General features: G+C 61.9%; 1 protein-coding gene across 1 annotated transcript; it reads left to right on the top strand.

Annotated features, from left to right (window-relative positions):
• Positions 1 to 21: 21 nt before the first annotated feature.
• Positions 22 to 14,109, top strand: SH3BP2 (SH3 domain binding protein 2). Its single transcript, XM_087817174.1, is given in 14 exon segments — positions 22 to 158; positions 2,709 to 2,848; positions 4,101 to 4,203; positions 5,467 to 5,584; positions 5,879 to 5,949; positions 6,956 to 7,044; positions 7,317 to 7,385; positions 9,146 to 9,276; positions 9,278 to 9,780; positions 11,527 to 11,650; positions 11,887 to 11,942; positions 12,296 to 12,377; positions 13,068 to 13,127; positions 13,536 to 14,109. Coding segments are annotated over 14 exon segments (1,812 nt in total). The 5' UTR covers positions 22 to 30; the 3' UTR covers positions 13,674 to 14,109.
• Positions 14,110 to 16,080: the final 1,971 nt, after the last annotated feature.

Genomic DNA, 16,080 nt, shown 5'->3' with positions numbered 1-16,080 from the left:
GGAGTCGGCGGCGCGGGGCGGGGCGGCGGCATGGCGGGTGCGGGGCCGCGGCCGCGGGGCTGGGGGCCGCGGGCGGCGGGGGCGCCCGGGCCGGGGCCGTGTCGGTGCGCGCGGGGCCTCGCCCCCCGGAGGGCAGCCGTGCCCGCCGCCTGGACGCCGTGAGTACCGCCCGGACCCGGGCCAGCGCTTCCTGCGAGAACAAAGGCGGGCGTGGGGCGGCCGGGGCTCGGGGGCTCCGGGGCTCGGGCGCTCCGGGCGGGCGGCGCGGGGGTGGCGGCCTCGCCTTTGTCCGCAGCTCCGGCCGCGGGTAGGTCCCCGGCCCGAGGGGTGTGCTTGGGGTGCGGGTGGGGCCGCGGGGCGCCGGGCCGAGGCGGGGACCCCCGGAGGGCGCTGCCTTTCGCAGGCTGAGCGGCTCTGGTGGTTTGCGGGTGGCGCCCAGCGCGCCCGGCCTCGGGGCCGTCGTTAGCTGCCCCACTGTGGGCTCTACCGCGGGCCACAGCCGCCCCCAGCTCCAGGGGGTCCCAGGAGGGCCCAGGCCCCGGGTGGGGGAGGCCGGACATGACAGTGCCGGGTGGGGGACGCCTTTCAGAGGAACCGGGGGTGCGGCCAGGCGCAGACGGGACTGGGCATTGAGGTGCCTCCCAGAAGCAGGAAGTCTGAATCAGGGTCTTGAGGGATGAGTAGGAGTTCTCCCTGTGAGGAGGGGTAGCAACGAGGCCAGACGTGTGGGACAGCCTGGCAGTTTGGGGGGAGCAGCGGGAGCATGAGTAGGAGGCTGGGGAAGGTGTAGGCCCCGCTCGGTGCCTGGAAGGTACTGTCCTGTGGCCTGAGTTAACCCCTAGGCAGTGGGCCTGCCCCTGTGTTACCCGCCAGACCAGGAGACCTCAGTTCTTACCTTCTTGTGGGAAAGATTTCAATCAAGACACAAAGTGTAGAAAAGAGCAAGAATTTATTGACTGCAGCAAAAATATACTTAGGACAGTGAAGCGAGAAAGGGCCTAGAAGCAACGGCAGAGCCTGGGCTGGGCCGCCTTGGCTCACTGCAAAGTTGGGGAAAAGGGGGCCTCCGTTAACCCTGGATGAGCTGCTGCTGCTCATCGCTCCCCTGATTGTGGGGTCCCTTAGAGGGAAGAAGGGGAAGGGAATGGCTCCGGCATGCTCCTGGGGGGGAGGCGAGCAAGCCAGCACCTCCGTCCCGTTGTCCTGAGAGTATTTCTCTCTCGCAGGTGGGGACTCTTGGGGAAGGTCTCAGGTAGGGTCTCAGTGGAACAGTCGTCCACCTTCCAGGTGTGACAACCTTTCAGGGTCAGCGCCAGGGCAGGGGGTCATTAGTGTGGCTGGCCCTGAGACAGCCGTGGCGTCACGTGTGGGGTTTTGCTGCTTTTCTAGGCCTGGAGCTGAATCCTGAGGCCTCGATGTTATCTTTAGGACGAAAAGGTCAAGGGGTCCAGACCAAATGACCCCCGATATGCTAGTGGAAGAAAGGTTACCCTGGGGGCGAGGTTCTGGTTTCCCCTGTTTTGCCCCTTGCTAGGCATTTGCCCTGGTGAGTTTCTGCCCCTGGCCTGTCCCTTGTTCCGCTCTTGCCTGTCTAACTGCCTGGAACACGTGGTGACGGTGTACTGTGTGGTCCCTGCGGGGGTGATGCCCCAGGCAGACGGGGGGACGGCGGACACCACCCAACCCACCGGATGGCGATCGTGGCCACTGCTGATGAGGGTGTGCTGTGTGCCAAGCTGCGTCCACACTGTCCTCCCATGTTACAGCCCCAGCAACTGAGGTTTAGGGGTTCCCTAGAAGGCCAAGCCAGGACAGGAAGCTGGGTCGTCTGACCTGGGAGCTGGGGGCTCTTGGCTGCCTGCTTTTCTGCTTCCTGGTCAGGGCCTTAAGAAAAGGGCGGACGGTCCCTGGCTGGGTAGCTCCGTTGGTTAGAGTGTCGTTCCAATATGCCAAGGTTGTGGGTTCAATCCCTGGCCAGGGCACGTACAAAATCAAGCAGTGATGCATAAAAATAGGTAGACCAACCAACTGGTGTTTCTCTCTTTCTCCCTCTCTCCCCTCCTCCCTCTCTTTCTAAAATCAGTCTTTAAAAAATTTAAGAAAAGAAAGAGATGGACGGAAGGTGGCTAAGGGCAGGAAGGAGTGGAGGTGGGGTATCTGGGGGCCATGTCCCTTCCTGCTGAAAGTCAGAGCTGGTGAAGAGGGTGCCCAGGGCCTGTCCCGGCCCCCGCTCCTCGTTAACTTCCTCCTTCAGGTTGTGACTCCTGTCACCTCCTTCTGGAAGCCCTCCCTGAATTTCTTATGCAGGGCAGGCGCCATTATAGGCTCACCTGGCATTTGGACTCAGGGTGGTTATGGCCTAAGGTCTGACTTAGCTAGTGGTTTCCTGAATTCACTCACCACTATACCTCATCCCCCATGGGGCCTTGAGCTCAGAGGGTGTGTGCTGAGTGAACCAGTGACAATGAAGGATTACAGCTCCCAAGGGTCCTTGGGTGTCAGGTATGTGGCCAGATAGACCAGGGGCTGACGAAGGGGACCAGGTGGCCCTGTCTCCCTGGGATCCACCTGGAAGCCCAGGGCTTCAGATGGGAACTTTCTCACCCCTTGCTGCCGTGAACCTTCACGTTGTCTTTAGGATCTTGGCAGTGTCCCTGTTGCGTTTCCCCAGTTAAGCCCTGGCTGAGACACTTTCTCTTTTATTGCAGCTTCATGGCGGCTGAGGAGATGCACTGGCCTGTCCCCATGAAGGCCATTGGTGCCCAGAACCTACTAACCATGCCTGGGGGCGTCGCCAAGGCTGGCTACCTGCACAAGAAGGGTGGTACCCAGCTGCAGCTGCTCAAATGTGAGTTCCCTGCGGTGGGGAGCACCAAGGGGGGTGTGGGGGACAGAGCTGAGCCTCTGGTTCCTCACATGGTGTGTCCTCCAGGATTTCCCTTCCCTGCCTGGCAGCCTCTACCTGCTAGGGCCCCTGAGGTGGGCCTCCTCAGCCCACAGGATTGAGAGGGCCCTGGGTGGCATCGAGATAGGAGAGGCATTTATTTGGTGCACAGTGCTGACCAGCTGGTCAGGGGCTGAGCTCTTGCCTTATCCGAGGAGGGAGGTGTTCAGTGTGTTGGTTGGTCACTATGGTTCGAAATGACCCCATATGCCAAGCCGAGACCTGTGGAGCTGCGTGAGAGCGGGGCTCTGTTCCTAGGACAGTAGGCTGGGAGAGGGAGGGAGCCCCTGGCTTGGGAGATGCCCACTGGTCAGGACACTGAAGGTTGGTGTCTTGCCCGTCCCTCTGAGCAGTCTCAGGCAGCCAAGCCTTTGCCGTGGGCCACCTGGTTGCGGTGCCCCAGGCTGAGCAATCGATTTTTTTGTGGGCACCAGCTGGTCTGCTGTCTTTTTTTTTTTTTTTTTTAAATTTATCTTTGTTGTTGAAAGAATTACAGATATTCCCTTTTTCCCCATTGATCCCTTCTACCACACACCCACCCCCTGCCCCAGGCCTTCACCGCACTATTGTCTGTATCCATGGGTTATGCATTTGTGCATGTAGAGTCTTTGGTTAATCTCTCCCCTTCCAACCCCCCTGGACTACAGGGGTGCCTCCAAGGACAGGCTGTCACTGACCTGCCCCCAGGCCTGGGTGGGCTGCTAGGGATGGGGCAGTGGAGGGTGGGGGTTCTCGGTGTGACTGCTCAGCCTGGGATTGGCCCCATGCTGGTGGCTCTTGTTGGCCAGCGCTCTGGGCTCCTGTGTCTCCTCCCTCGCTGTGCCAGCCTGGGGCAGAGGGAACCTCCCAGTGGCCCCGCAGCACCCAGCAAGGCAGCTGGGGCCTCCCTGGACCTCCGTCCCTGGCTCTGCCCTTCCTGGAGCCAGCCTCACAGCCCTTGTCCCCGGAGGTAGTGGGAACTCCGCACATCCAGCCCCCAAATCTGCCCCTGCCTGGGGCTGGCCATCACGCCCAGCAACGTGTCCACATTTGACCCCACGTTGGATTCCTGGGGAGGGTCAGCATTCCAGCCCAGCTCCCTGACCTTCCAGTCAGCGGGGCTCAGAGCCTGGTCCAGTGGCCCCCGCTCACCCCCGCCCTCTCCCCTTGTGCACAGGGCCCCTGCGCTTTGTCATCATTCACAGGCGATGCATCTACTACTTTAAGAGCAGCACCTCTGCTTCCCCCCAGGGCGCCTTCTCCCTGAGTGGCTACAACCGGTGAGTGCCCAGCCGACGGCCAGCTGCTCCCCAGCCCCCAGCAGAGCTCTGGCCGCACCTGCCCCCTTGTTCCCTCCCAAACTCTGCCTAGATGGCTGAGGTCCCCACCCCTTGGCACCATGTCCAGCCTCACCCCTCCTTACAGTCTAGCCTCGGCCTTTGCTGAGGGCCTGAGGGTGAGGCTGGGGGTACAGCGGGCTTGGGACAACCTGCCCTCCAGAGTCCCCATTCGGCCTACTGCCCGGTGACTTCTGCATCCCTCCTCCCTGCCCCCTCACCCACCACAGCCTCCCACTAAGGGGCCAAGCCCAGCCTGCCTCAGACCCTGTCCCAGGCCACCCTGGCTCCAGGGGCCTCCCAGGCTGGGGCCAGCTCATGTGCTGTGGGCTGGATTCGTCCAACAAGGGGCAAGAGCCTGCCCTTGGGGGCTCCTGGGCTAATGGGCAGGCGGCGCCCTCTGGGTGGGATGTGGGGTGCTGGTGTGTGCAGCCCGCTAGTGCCCTCCAGATCTACCCCACGGCTTCTGGGGCCCGCACAGCAGGCTGATGTGGCACCAGGGCCCTGTACCTATGGCATTATATGTGCCTCCCACCTCCCCTGAAGGGCCTGCCCCTCCACCTGTGAGGAACCAGGGGGGTCCATGGTTTCACTGGTGGGACTGGGATCCTCAGGGAGTGACTCTAGGCCTCAGCTCACCCTCCAGCCAAAAGCTCAGTGGGGGAGCCTTGCCTAAGCCCCAGCCAGTGATAGGCTGGCTGGAGCACTGCTGAGGAGGGAGGAGGCTCCAGGACCCTGTGGCCACTGTGGGGTCACCTGGGGAGGGACGTTTTCTTCCCCATACTTACCACCCTCGGCCTGGTGGGGGTGCAGGTGCAGCTTTGCCTCTGATGGGCCAGAAGGGCACATCTGCCCCAGGTGTCCAACCCTCAGGGTCCCCCACAGTAGACTTTGTGATCTCTGCAAACTCCACGTCGTGGCTTCAGGGGCGACCACAGATAGTCACTTCCTTGGAATGTTTTCCGGACAGGAGAGGCAGGCAGGGCCTGAGGTGGGAGGGTGGTGTCCATGGGTGGGCAATGAGGGTAACACGTGCCTCTGCCCTCGGAACTCCATCCTGGACCCCAACATCCCTCTGTCCACCCACTGCCCACCCGTGCACCCACACTTCTGTCTCCCTGGAGCAGCTAGGCCTTCACCTCACCATCCAGATCTGCAGTCCCTGTGGGTGTGAGCCAGGGGTGACCACTGGTTCTGTGCCCTCAGGGTGATGCGGGCAGCTGAGGAGACGACGTCGAACAATGTCTTTCCCTTCAAGATCGTCCACATCAGCAAGAAGCACCGCACCTGGTTCTTCTCGGCCTCCTCTGAGGACGAGCGCAAGGTGACTGGGGCCTGGGGGATATGGTGAGCCCATGGGAGCTAGGCAGGTGTTGGCCCTCAGTGCTCCGTCCTCACACCCAGGTACCAGCACCACACACTCAGAATATGCCCTTAGGAGGAGTCCTGAGTGGGCTGAGGGGGCTGCAGCCCCAAGAGGGCCAATCAGGGTAGTGTCCGTCCCTCCTCCCCCCCCCCCCCCGACCTTGGTGGGCACAGCAGGGCAGTGAAGGGAGGAGGGGTGCAGGGCCGGGGCCCGGGCAGCACCATGCCCACCTGGGCCCTGGTTGACCCACAGAGCTGGATGGCCTTGCTGCGCAGGGAGATCGGCCACCTCCATGAGAAGAAGGAGCTGTCTCTGGACACCAGGTGGGCCTGGGGCTGTGCCCGGCAGGCGGGTGTCACTAGGGGCCCTGGCTTCACATGTGTACCCGCCTCCCCGCTCCCAAGAGCTTGGCTCAGAAGCCTCTCCTCAAAGTTTCTGGTGGTGTCAGCTGGACTGTGTTCTGGGTGTGCACCTGTGTGTGTGTCCCCAAGTCTGTAATCCTGTGTAAATGTGCACCTGAGTATGTAAGCATGTCTGTGCATACCCAAGTGTGTGTGTGCGCCGCCTGTGGGTAGTTCCTACTTGGGGATCACATGCTTTTCCTTGCCCACCCAGGAGCCCCAGCATTTGCAGCAGCTCAGAGCTTTGGGTACCCCCACCCCCATGTCCACCCTGTCTGGCTTAGAACTGAGACCAGAGAGAGTCCCCAGGATACTGGCTCAGTCCATCTGGGCCTCAGTGGCCTCCCTGAGGTGGCCCAGCCAGCAGCAGGAGCTCTCTGGGTGGAACAGAGACCATCTTATTCTCATAGATGAGGCCACTGAGGCCAGAGAGGACCTGGCATGCCCAAGGCCATGTGGCAGGTCCCTACCTACCCCTGGAGCTGCTGGCCCTCAGTCCCAGCCGGTGTCCTGCACTGGGTTCTGCCCTACACTAGGCCCGGCCTAGAGATGACTAAGCCCCCAAGGCAGGAGCAGGGGGGGGATCTGGCCAGCGAGGCCACACTTGTGGCAGGAACCGCGGCGGGGGAGGGACAAGGCACCACCGCCTCCAGTTCCCGTGTTGGTCCTTGAACCCTCCCGTGGAGCATGTCTGTGTGTCTCAGTGCCTGTGTGACTGTCTGTCCTCTTTGTGTTCACCTGTACTTCTAGGTCTGTGTGTGTCCTCATGGTTTTCTGCGCACGTGTCCACAACAGTGTGTGGTGTGAGTCCATGCCTACGTTTGTCGTGTCCGAGCGTCTGTGCACGTGCGGTGTGTCCGTCTGTGTGAGTGCAGAGGTAACGCTGGCCTGCGCTCACTGCCTGCTCCCTCCCCTCCCCGAAACTCAGTGACTCCAGCTCCGACACGGACAGTTTCTATGGTGCAATTGAGCGGCCCGTGGACATCAGCCTCTCTCCATACCCCACGGACAATGAAGGTGAGGCGCCTCTCGGCCTGCTCCGCCACCACTTTTGCACCCTGGCCCCTGGCCCCCGACCCGACCCGACCCTCCCCTGGGCTGCTTCCCTGGGGGGGGGGGCGGACTTGGCTGCCTGCCTGCTCTGTCCCTGTGGCTTCCCCAGCGCCTGCCCCTCTTGCCCTTGTCCGGGCCCTAGGCCTCCCAGACTCGGCAGTGCTCCGAAGCCCCACCCCCTCACCTTGGTGCCACCGTCCTGGGCCTGCCTGGTCTGACCCCCCTTCTGCCCACAGACTATGAACATGACGATGAAGATGACTCGTACTTGGAGCCTGACTCCCCGGAGCCCGGGAAGCCTGAGGGTAAGTGGCCAGCGGGTGGGCTTGGGGGGCTCTGGGGCGGAGAGCAGGGGCTGGAGCCTGACTGGCACCACCCTGGGACTCAGTTTACCTGTTGTTGACGGAGTGTCAGAAGGAACAGAGCAGAAGAGGCGCTCACTCTGGCTGCTCTGCTCCCTGCTCCTCAGGGTGGGGCACACTTGGGGTGCTAAGCCAGGCGGGTCCAGAGTGGGCAGGCCCAGAGCAGGCCCACCCCCTGTGGCTGACAGCTCTCCTTGGAGCTCTGTCGGCCAGTGACAGGCCATTCCCACCCCACCTCCTGCACGTGGCCGAGCAAGGGACACAGGCATCACACACGAGTGTCATTGGGAGCTACAGGGCTGAGTGGGGCAGGACTGTGCCCCTGTTCTGCCCCCTGTCCCTCCCTACCTATCCTTACTGTCTGTCCCTGTCTCTCCTTCCTTCCACCCCCCTCAGACCCTGCCCCCACCCTGAGCTTCTCTCATTCTGTTGATCCCATTTTCCCCGAGGACATGGGACAGCCTTCCGCTCCCTGGCCTTCCTGCTTGGCCTCCTCTCCAGTGTCCTTGCCCTCTGCCCACTTCAGCCCTCACCCCTGTGCCCTCTCAGCTCCACTTCCCCTCACGTGCGCCCGGGTCCAGCCCCCTCACCTCATGCTGGCTCCCTCCCCTTCTCTTGGCTCCCTCCCTCTGGGGCCTCAGCTCCCACAGGCCTTCAGCCCATCAGCACCTCTACTGCGCCCAGCACAGAGCCCCTACCTCGCAGGCTCCGCCCTCTCCTCTCTCTGGCCTGTGACCCAGCCCTGGTCTGTCCCACCCCTGAGCTGCAGCCCAGGGTGCTGGAGCTGAGCACATGACCCTCCCTCCTGTTCCCAGCTGGGAGCCTGGGGCCCTGGGCTCCTGCAATCCTGTCTGCTCAACTCGGCCCCCTCCCTTTGGCTCCCTCCCTCCCCGCCTCTGGATCATTGCTCTGGTCAGCGTCTCCCTCTCCTCTCCCAAGAAATCTCTCATTAGGGTTCCCAGTGGCCCCCTGTTTCCCAGGGCAGCCGTCAGCAGCAGGCCGGGTGCCTTCCCTCCCCGCCCCCCCCCCCCCCCCCCCCCCCCCCCCCCCCCCCCCCCCCCCGTCTCACTCAGCACCAGGTGCTTTACCTTCTGGGTCCCCTCCCACCTCACCGTCAGCCCTGGGCCACCCCTTCAGTACCCGTCCCCACGACCGAGGGCCACCCAGGGTTCGGGCCTGGTGTGCTCCGGTCACACCTGGGCCACAGCCTGTGTCATCGATGGGCTGTTGACTCCATCGACGATGTCCCCTGGGCATCTGATAGCACCTTAAACTTGTCAGAGCAAACACTCCCTTCATCTTCCTTCCAACCTGCTCCCACACCCTCCTCACCTCCGCCAGTGAGAATTCCAGCCCCCTGCTGAGGCCAGCTCCTCGAGTCCCCTTTGCTTCCTCCCTCTCTCCTCCCCTCTGGCACCCGATGCCCCTGGTGGGACATCGAGGTTTCAGGAAGCTCGCTCAGGCTGCCGTGTGCAGGATGGATGGGGTGGGCCAGGTGGCATGGGTTGGGTCGAGACCCCGGGAGGAAGGCTGCTTTGGAAATGCTGAGTGGGGGGTGGGGTGGGGGGGAGAGGTTTGGGGGAGGGTGCACATCCACCTGCCCCCCCCCCCCCCCCCCCGCCATCTGTTACCAGCAGAGGTGGTGCTGGCCCCGCCTCCAGCAGGTGACTCTTGCTCACCAACTTGGTGTCTTTGCTCTGCAGATATCCTGACGCACCCACCAGCCTACCCCCCACCTCCCGTGCCCACACCCAGGAAACCAGCCTTCTCCGACATGCCCCGGGCCCACTCCTTTACCTCCAAGGGCCCGGGCCCTCTGCTGCCACCCCCCACTCCCTAAGCGTGGCCTCCCTGATGCTGGCCTGGCTCCTGAGGACTCCAGGAGGGACCCGTTAGGCCCGAGGTGGGTGGAGCCTGGCCTCAGGGTGCCTGCTGTGTCCCGAAGAGCAAGTGACCCCCCAGTGGGGAACCTGCCCAACCTCCGGAAGGCCCCTTGCTTCTCTGAGAGCACCAGCCCTGGCCCGGAGTCCCGGATCCCCAGCCACGGAGTCAGCTCTGCCGGCATGGCCACGGCCTCCTCCAGGAACTGTGATAAACTCAAGTCCTTCCACCTGTCCCCCCGGGGACCACCCATGCCTGAGGCCCCACCTGTGCCAGCCAGCAAGCCCAAGTTCCTGAAGGTGGTTGGAGAGGCACCCCCGAGGGAGACAGCCAGGCCGGGACTCTTTGTGCCTCCTGTGGCCCCCAGGCCTCCTGTGTTGAAGCTGCCAGTGCCGGAGGCCCCAGCCCGGCCTGTGGTCTTGCCCAGGCCAGAGAAGCCGCCCCTCCCTCACCTCCAGTGAGTCTGCTGGCGCTGTTGCCGCTGGGACCCCTCCCAGTCTGGCCAGTTCTCCCATGACACCCTGGCTTCCCTACCCCTGGCACCACCCACGGTGGGTGGCAGTCAGCCCTACACTGAGTAGAAAGGCTCTGCCTAGGCCAAGTGGCGGTCTCTGTACCTAATCCAGGGTCCAAGGGGTGTCCAGCCTTGCCCTCGAGGGATATCCAGCCCAGGGGGTGCTGAGCCTGGAGCCCATGGCTGCCTCAGGGAGCAGTGGGCAAGGGGGTAGATTCTGGGGACACAAGGCTTTCAGAGCTCCTGCTGTGCCAAGCAAGGGCCTTTGGGGTCGAGGAGGGGCCTGCACGGCTGCTTGCCTGCCCTGGGAGAGGCCTTGTGAGGACAGGAGCTCAGCGGTGAACCTTTTTGGACCCTGCCTGGGGCTCTGGGTGTGTTCCTGGCTCTGGAGCCACCAAGGCTGCCGTTGTGCCTTTCCCTACGGCAACTTTTGGAATGTGGAACATGACTGTGACTCACCCTGAGGTCTGCTCCAAATGCTTTCTGCTTCATTGCTGGGCAGCACCAGGAGACCAGTGTCCCCACTTCCAGTGTCAGCAGCCTGTGGCCAGAGATACCCAGGCAGTGAAGGTCCTGGAAGCCAGAGGGGTGGGTCTCGAGCGCGTGCATTAGCTGGGGCTCTGGGACACCCCCAACCTCAACCCAGCACCCTTCTCCCCAGGATTTATTTTTTTAATTCTCACCTGAAGCTATGTTTGTTTATATATTTTTAGTGATTTCAGAGAGAAGAGGGAGAGAGAGAGAGAGAGAGAAACATCAATGATGTGTGTCATTGATCGGCTGCCTCCTGCACGCCCCCAACCGGGGATCTAGCCTGTAGCCTGGGCATGTGCCCTGACCCAGAATTGAACCTTGATCTCCTGGTTCATAGATTGATGCTCAACCACTGAGCCGCGCCAGCCGGGCAAGAATATGTTTATTGATTTTTATTATTTGTAATTGATTTTAGAGAGGAAGGGAGAGGGGGAGAGAAAGAGAGAGAAACATTAATCGTTTGCCTCCTGAACCTGCTGTACCCTGACCGGGGATCGAACCTGTGACTTTGTGGTGTATGGGTTGATGCTCCATCCGGCCAGGGCTCCCCAGGGCTCTTATTTGCCCTGCTGCCTGTGGGAGGTGCCTGGAAGGACGCCTTGCCATGCTCTCACCTGTTTCACAAGGGCCACAGTGGTGTAGGCTGTCACTGTGCCAAGCCCAGGATCAATGGTCCACAGCACAGTCTCACCCACAGTCCAACAGCCCATCCTGGGTTGTCTCCTTTAATTCTCCCTGCAACCCCCTGGGCTCTCGTGTGGGGCATGTCCCTTGGGCTCAGCCCCTTTTATATCTATCCACGCCGTGGCTCCGGGAGGGGTCACAGAGCTGGTCAGTGGCAGAGCTGGGGCTGAGATGCCTCCAGCCTGGGTCTTCTCCCACAGCGCCCAGGGCACTTGACAGCACCGGAGCTCAGACTCCCATTGTCAGCCCTGGCCCCAGCTCAGGCTTCTAGGTCCCAGGCGATCCCTGCCACCTCAGGCTGGTCAGCACAGACCTCTCCCAGGGCCTTTCCCAGCCGCAGGCTGCAGCAGCCAGACCCCGTGGGTTCCGAGGCTGAGCCTGGTGCATCACTCAGAGAGCGCGGGGCTGGTGTGTCGAGGGGAACGGGGCACTGCCCTGTGTGACACAGGCATCTCCTTGCTCCCCTTCCAGGCGATCACCTCCTGATGGGCAGAGTTTTAGGAGCTTCTCCTTTGAAAGGCCCCGTCTCCCCTCCCAGCCCGACACCCCGCAGGCCGACGCTGGTGGCAAGGACTCAGATGAAGACTATGAGAAGGTAGGGGGGCTGGAGCGCCCAGAGCCCAGCCGCAGGCGGGCGGCCGCTGGGGAGCTGCGGGCAGGGCGACCTGCACTGGCCTCTTGAGCCAGGAGCCGCCAGGACCCTGGGGTTGAGGGGACAGAACACAGCGCGGAGCCTGGACCTCGGTGCGGGCTGGCGGCTCGGGGGGGGGGGGAGTGCTGGCCACGAGCCCCGCTCGGCCCTCGCGGCTGACCGCGCTGACCTCTCTCCAGGTGCCGCTGCCCAGCTCCGTCTATGTGAACACCACGGAGTCCTACGAGGTGGAGAGGTGAGTGCGGAAGCCCTTCTTTCTCCAAAGCCTTGTTTGTGTAAACACGAGGTTTTTCTGCTTTTCTGTTCCCCTCACTCACCTGGGTGCTGGGTCGATGCCGGTGCAAGTACGTGGCCGAGTGTAGCCAGAAACACGGCCAAACAACAGGTGCCATCAGCTCAGGCCCGCTGCCGGCTGTCACTCTGGGTGCGGCCCGGGCTCTGCGTGGGCCGGCCCGCTCTGCACCCACTGCTTTCGGCACCCACTGGTCACAGCACCTGAGCTGCAGGATAGTGAGAGGGCAGATGCCGCTCTGGGGACGGGCTGGAGGGTCCCTGAGAGGGTGATTCACCTGCTGACTTCATTTTTAGGCTGTTCAAAGCCACGAGCCCCCGGGGAGAGCCCCAGGATGGACTCTACTGCATCCGCAACTCCTCCACCAAGTCCGGGAAGGTAGGTGCCAAGGAGGCTGCCCTGGAGGCCACCCTGCCAAGCACAGGCCCTGGGGGTGGCTGCCTGTGCTGGACTCCCCTGGCCCTCCGCGCACCAGGCCCACAGGCAAGCGCAGGACTTTACCCTTTATACATTTACTTTCCCATGCAGCCTCTTATTTGCCGCGTCTACCGAGTGCTACCCTTGGGGTCTCTGCCTGGCATTTATTCCAAGGAATTAAATACCATCTGCAGACTGAGGGCAATGGGGGCCACCCCCCTAGCACTAGCAGGAGATGGGAAAGAGAGGCTGGGGCCCAGACTCTGATGGGGGTGGGGGTTCCTGCACTCCAAGGCGGAGGCTGCTTGGGGCAGGGGGAATGGCAGCTCACCTGCCCGCTTTGCCTCTGCTCCTCCAAGGGTGACTTGTATAACTTCACTGAGCCTCAGTTTCCCCATGTGTATCAGAAATGGTCCTAGAGTGGACCAGGTACCCTCAAATCTCATCAGAGGCCGTCTGAGAGCAGGAGCCCTGGGCAAAGGGCTGTCCTCCACCCTGCTGTCCACGTGCAGGGCGATGCCTCCCCTCACCCCGGAGGGCCAACAGGACCCAGCCAGGATGCTGTTTACCCTCTGGGTCCCCGTGCCCAGCGCCCTGGGTCAGAGCTGTTCTCCGCCTGCCCTCAGCCACTGCTGGCTTTTCTCCCCACAGGTTTTGGTTGTGTGGGATGGAACCTCCAGCAAAGTGAGGAACTACCGCATCTTCGAGAAGGTGAGCAGATTGCCCCTGCCACCCAACGTCCCTGAGTGGGATGGGGACCCTGGCCTGGGGCATGGCTGGGGACAGGACAGCCTCCCCATAGAGGGTAGGCAGTGGATCAGCTCAGACTGGCACCTCTGTGCACCATCCCTGCCCCACTGCCTCAACCTCCCCCCTTCCCTGGCCTAGCTGTGTCCTCAGCTGAGCCTAGAGGGGCTGGGTGACCAGCTCTTGATCCCAGACTTCTCTACAGACCTGACCTGCATCCCCTGGGTGAAGCGGGGGGTGAGGTGTGAACTTGGAGGCAGGCACAGAGGGAACAGGGGGCAGCAGGGGCAGGCCTGTTACTGCTGACCACCCCGTTTTGCAGAGGGGAAGGCTGGCCCTGCACCGCCTGACCTTGCCCTTCTTAACCCCCAGGACTCTAAGTTCTACCTGGAGGGCGAGGTCCTGTTTGTGAACGTGGGCAGCCTGGTAGAGCACTACCACACCCATGTCCTGCCCGGCCACCAGAGCCTGCTGCTGCAGCACCCCTACGGCTACACGGGGCCCAGGTGACGCCTGCACGGAGCTGCGGGGCAGAGGTGACCACGGGCCACCACCTCAGGCCGTGCAGATGACACTGACCTGCATGGGAGGAGGAGCTCTTAACTGAGGCCTTCCCAACAGACAGCTTGTGGAATCTGCCAGGCCAGGCCGCACCCAGCAGGCTGGGTCCTTGGGGCTAGGCCAGGCCCCAGGCTCCAGAGGGCTGAGGGCTCTCCTGTCCCTCTCGGGGAGCCCAGGGTCCCAGGACCAAGCCCTGCCTGAACTTCATGGACAGGAATTCTGGCCTGCCGCTTCCCAGCACACCCACCCTGCACTGGGCTGGAGGCTGGGCAGGGCTTGGGCATTTGGGGTGGGGGTAGGGGCTGGCCCCAGGCCCCCCCAGGAACGCTAAGACTCAGGCTCCAGCAGGGGCCTTTGTTGCACAATAAAGCACAGATGACCTTTGCCTCGGCGCCCGGGCTTCATTGGGAAGGAGGGGGTGACTGGCCTTATTGAGGACCCACACCTACGTCCAAGTGGTCTCCCCGTCTTCCTGGGGCACAGGTTGCTGAATGACTTGCTCAGGCACACAGCTTGTGTTAGAACAGGACGCAAGCTCGAGCAGTCCGAACTTAGAGCCCACACTCCCACGTGCCAGGCTCTGCTGCCACCAGTCAGGTCCAGGGCAGGGAGGCTGCAGAGCTTAAAGGCCCCACATTTTCTGTTGGATCCTTCACGAGATTAACTGTTTCTGGGAGACTGCTGGGCAGGAGGTGCCCATGACGCAGGCTCTCTAGAGTAGTGGGGTGTAAGGCCTTCAAGCTTAGAATCCAGCTTGGGTTCCAGGAGGACTTCTTAGAGGAAGTGACCGCTACGGACGGGCAGAAAGAGTGGTCCCTTCCTGCCATGGAATTCCAGCAGGCCCCTCTCCCTGATGCGGCCATCCGGGCTGGGTCTATTTATTGTGTGTGAAACGGCTCAACTGGAGGTCAGGGCTGGCAGGGACCCAGGGTCACCTAATCCTCGCTGCACTTTAAGTTGGGGAAGGGAATTTGGTGTGTAAAACCCAAACCCGGGACAGTACTTGTGCCCACTGTCCCCTGGAGAAGGCCCTTTGTTGGACTTCTCTCCCCTCCCTGGACATGTTCTGGGGTGGGGTGGTTTGCCGGAGAAGGGGAGGAGGTGAAGCTGGTCAGCTGATGTGGAAGCCTGCGTCCCTGGGATGCTGTGGGGAGCAGTGGGGACGATGGCCATCTGCTTCCAGGAACTGAGTGACCTCACTGTCTGCAGACATTTCCTCTAAAGCCTGCCAGGGGCAAGGCTTGGTGCAGTCACTCTCAAGTCTGGGGCACTGGGGCACTGGGGCACCAGGATCTTCCGGTGCCCTGCTTCACCTCAAACCCCAGTAGTCCTCATGCTTGCACTTGCAGTTCTCTGCCCTCTGCCCTGCACGCGTTTGGGGAACCCAGTGAGGTACCTCATCCCCCACTGTGGCTGCAGTTTCCCTTTGTGTAAATTTTTTAAATGGGGACTTGGATCAGAGAACAATTTCCAACCGGTGCCTGGGGTCCTCCATGCTGGTGATGCGAGTCAGGACGCAGGACGCTGTGGCCTCTAGCTAACATGCAGCCACTTTGGAGACAATTCAGTGGATGAAGCATGAAGACCCCTGAGCTGGAAGGTTTAGAGGTTCTGGGGCCAAGAGCCTCGTGATAGGTTCTAATAGCTGCCTGGACAGATGAGGCCTGTGGCTGCCCAAGGCCCACTCCAGGGCCTGGGCCTGCCTCTTTGTGAACAGCCCCTGGGCCCAGGGCCTTAACTGCAGGAGTGTGCGCGTTGTGAGTGGTGCATCGGGTCCCAGGCATGGTTCTCCAGCATGAAGCGGGGACCAGAGGGTTCCCACTCCCTCCTGAGGCCTGCCGTGAATGTTCTGTTCCTCTTTTAGGGTGCATATCACATAGCGAGCACTTCCTGTGCTCGAGGTGCTGAGCTGGGCACTTGACAGTTTGCTTAGAGAAGCAGCTGTTATTAGTTCATTTTACAGGTGAGAAACTGAGGCCAAGCCTTGAATTCAAGTTTGGGTTCTGCCACTTACGGCTGTTACCGGGAAACCCCGGTGGGCCTCGGGCTGCCTGTTGCTGTATTCAATTCAACGGAGGCAGGGTTGAATCACATAAGGCCTTTATTAAGAAGGCCGGCCAACCAAGACGACAGGGAGCCTACGAGCATCCAAAACCTGTCTTCAGCAGTGGCCTGAGGGATCGGGGTCTATGGGGCCAACTGAGGCTGGGAATGGAAGTCATTCTTTTGATCTTGGTTGCCTGGGGATGTCTCCAGAAGGTGATATCTTGACTCATTGTTAGGTCAGCTGGGCCATGCTTCTTGGTCTTGAGAAGGTGCTATCGTAACCCATTGTTCACAGCTGGAGAAGGTGATA

This window comes from Miniopterus natalensis, chromosome 1 (assembly GCF_054644295.1).
Source record: "Miniopterus natalensis isolate mMinNat1 chromosome 1, mMinNat1.hap1, whole genome shotgun sequence".
In the NCBI taxonomy this organism is placed as follows: domain Eukaryota; kingdom Metazoa; phylum Chordata; class Mammalia; order Chiroptera; family Miniopteridae; genus Miniopterus; species Miniopterus natalensis.
This window is presented reverse-complemented; position numbering and strand designations above follow the sequence as displayed.